The following is a 2,554-nucleotide window of genomic DNA, read 5'->3' on the forward strand; positions in this document are numbered from 1 at the left end:
GAAATGGTCCAAATTTCCAGCTTTCTATGCTGTCAAAAGTAGATGCTCAAATTCCCATACATGTAAGGTCCAATTTTATCCCAGGGAGTTCGGAATGCAGGTAACCCGTCCAATGAACCTCTGTCAAGAAATTTGAGCATCTTCGAATAAACGGTTTTTTTTGTCTGCTTCGCCTTTCGGGAAATCCGTCGCATCGCAAAATCCGTATGACTTTAATCGAAAGAAACAAAGCCGACAGTATCTTCGCTAGCTACACAGTTTGTTTTTTTTAATTATTGTTCGTCAGTTAAACTTTTGCTATAAGAATGTTAGCTATATGAATCACAATGTGTCTCCACACATTTAGAGATAATGGAAATAACAGTGATGGCCAAGAGTATGCTGATCTTGTGGATGATGAGCTCATTGATTTGGCAAGTAGTTGGAGTAGGAAGAATTGAGCGTGTACCAGGAATGTTTATATTTGGAGATTCATTAGGAGATGCAGGAACTAACAATTTCATTCCAAACTGTACTGCTCGAGCCGACTTTTCACCATATGGCGTCACCTCCTTCCTCAGCCCAACTGGTCGCTTCACAAATGGCCTCACTGTTTTCGATTTCATAGGTGAGCATTCATGAATATTTCACCACGTCTTTTCAAGTTCTCTCATGTACTAAAATTGTTCAAAGTTTAATCTTACAGAGCTGGGTAAGATCTATTAGGGCTTATAAACTAGTCAATAGGTTCATATTACCAAGGGATACATTTGTAATTGCAGCTAAATACTTGGAGCTCCCTCTCATACCTCCATATCGTGAGCTCACTTTCAAGCCTCTATACCTTCAGCAGGGAATTTATTCCTATGGGGCTAATTTTGCATCGGGAGGGAGTGGATTGTTGGATTCAACAGGCCTTGATAAGGTGTGTTTTTTATTAACTTGTATTAGTTTTTTCAATAAGATCTTATTTATTAGTGTGATTTTATATGAATTATATAAAACAGATCAAAATATTTAGATGTGTTGTCTAAATTTATTCTTTTGAAAAAGTTTTGTTGATATAGATAAATGATTAGTACAATTTTAATTGAAAATTATTATTAACTTGCAAATTTTTAGTTTCTCATCTCTTGCTTAGTCATTGATGAAGGAAAATGATCTTATAATCTAATCAAAAAATCTGCAATCTGCTTCAATCAGATTATTATTTTTTTAATAAATTATTTTGTAATATATAACAAGGAAATAATACTAAGGAATTTCTTATTTTCCAAATGCACAGCGACATATATTTAAGGGGTTAACTATACTGACTTATAATTCACCAAACGTAAACTGGTGCAGAAAGTTGTTAAATTGAGTGATCAGATATCAAAATTTGAAGAATTCTCTGAGTGTGTACCCAAGAAATCGTACCTGGGAAATTCTTTATATTGCATTTCCAGTGGGGGCAACGACATTGAAGCCTACTTCTCAAATTACAGTAATGCTCTCACTCCGCCATACACACCATTCGTCAACTCGCTTGTTAGCACACACGAAGGATACATCCAAGTAAGCTTCAGAATGATTTTTGGTTACACATCGGATCAACGTTCAGTAGCATTTTTAACAAAATTAATATGTTTGTTGTGGCAGAGGCTTCATCGTGCTGGAGCAAGAAAATTTCTGATACTCGACATCTCCGCTGTAGGATGTACTCCTAGTGCCAGATTGAAGTATAATTCTACATACAATGGAGGGTGTGCGGAACTTGGAAATCAAGTAGCACAGGAATATAACACTGCTATGAAAAAGCTTGTGGATGATCTGAATGGAGAACTAGAGGACGTAAATATCATCATTCTTAATTCTTATGATCACTTGGAAACCATGTTTTATAATGGCGAAGATTTTGGTGAGTCAATCCCCACTTCAATAATCTCCTTATTTATCAATCTTTTTCCTTGTCTGGCAGCCTGATTTGAATGCATGTCTTAAATGTGTAGGATTTTCAGAAACAGAATCAGCATGCTGTGGATCAGGACCGTTAAGAGCCAATGTGAGCTGTGGACAGACCACTCCGACAGATCAGTATTGCGATTATCCAGACACACATTTGTTTTGGGATACAATTCATCCCACAGAAAAAGTTTATTCCATATTTTCAGAAAAAATATGGGGAGGAAATTCTTCTTTTATGCATCCCTTTAACCTTTCCACGCTAGTCTTTGGAATGAATAAAAAATAAGGAACTTTGAATTTCTGTTGGGAATGAGTAATAAGGAAAAGCCGATTCCTCTTGGAGGATGCTCTTTGCTTTTTCCGATTTAAACAAATAAACATTGCCTTAAAAGAATTCATTTAAATAAGTTGAGAGATAAATTATGAATATATAAGTATTTCTACTTAAGAGCATCTATTTTAGTCGTAAACACAATTGATATTGGCTTTAACTTAGCGTTTCGTTATTTTTATTTTGTTTTCTGGTATTTACTTATTTTATAAAATATATATTTTATGACAATATATCATATTTAATATTTAATTTTGTTTAATAATTTTATATTTTGATGCATTATTATTGAATGTT

The 2,554-nt window shown here is 34.3% G+C and overlaps 1 protein-coding gene across 1 annotated transcript; it reads left to right on the forward strand.

Annotated features, from left to right (window-relative positions):
• Positions 1 to 366: 366 nt before the first annotated feature.
• Positions 367 to 2,212, forward strand: LOC131052053 (GDSL esterase/lipase 6-like). Its single transcript, XM_057986637.2, has 5 exons — positions 367 to 607; positions 762 to 904; positions 1,327 to 1,536; positions 1,621 to 1,879; positions 1,971 to 2,212. The coding sequence occupies exons 1-5, from the start codon at positions 367 to 369 to the stop codon at positions 2,210 to 2,212; spliced, it is 1,095 nt and encodes a 364-aa protein (XP_057842620.2).
• The last annotated feature ends 342 nt before the right edge of the window (positions 2,213 to 2,554 follow it).

Source organism: Cryptomeria japonica, chromosome 2, assembly GCF_030272615.1.
Source record: "Cryptomeria japonica chromosome 2, Sugi_1.0, whole genome shotgun sequence".
NCBI lineage: Eukaryota > Viridiplantae > Streptophyta > Pinopsida > Cupressales > Cupressaceae > Cryptomeria > Cryptomeria japonica.

Coding starts and splice junctions, on each gene's coding strand:
- LOC131052053 (XM_057986637.2), top strand. CDS start 367: ATGGCCAAGAGTATGCTGATCTTGTGGATGATGAGCTCATTGATTTGG. Junction 608..761: donor CACTGTTTTCGATTTCATAG/GTGAGCATTCAT, acceptor TTGTAATTGCAG/CTAAATACTTGGAGCTCCCT. Junction 1,537..1,620: donor CACACGAAGGATACATCCAA/GTAAGCTTCAGA, acceptor TTGTTGTGGCAG/AGGCTTCATCGTGCTGGAGC.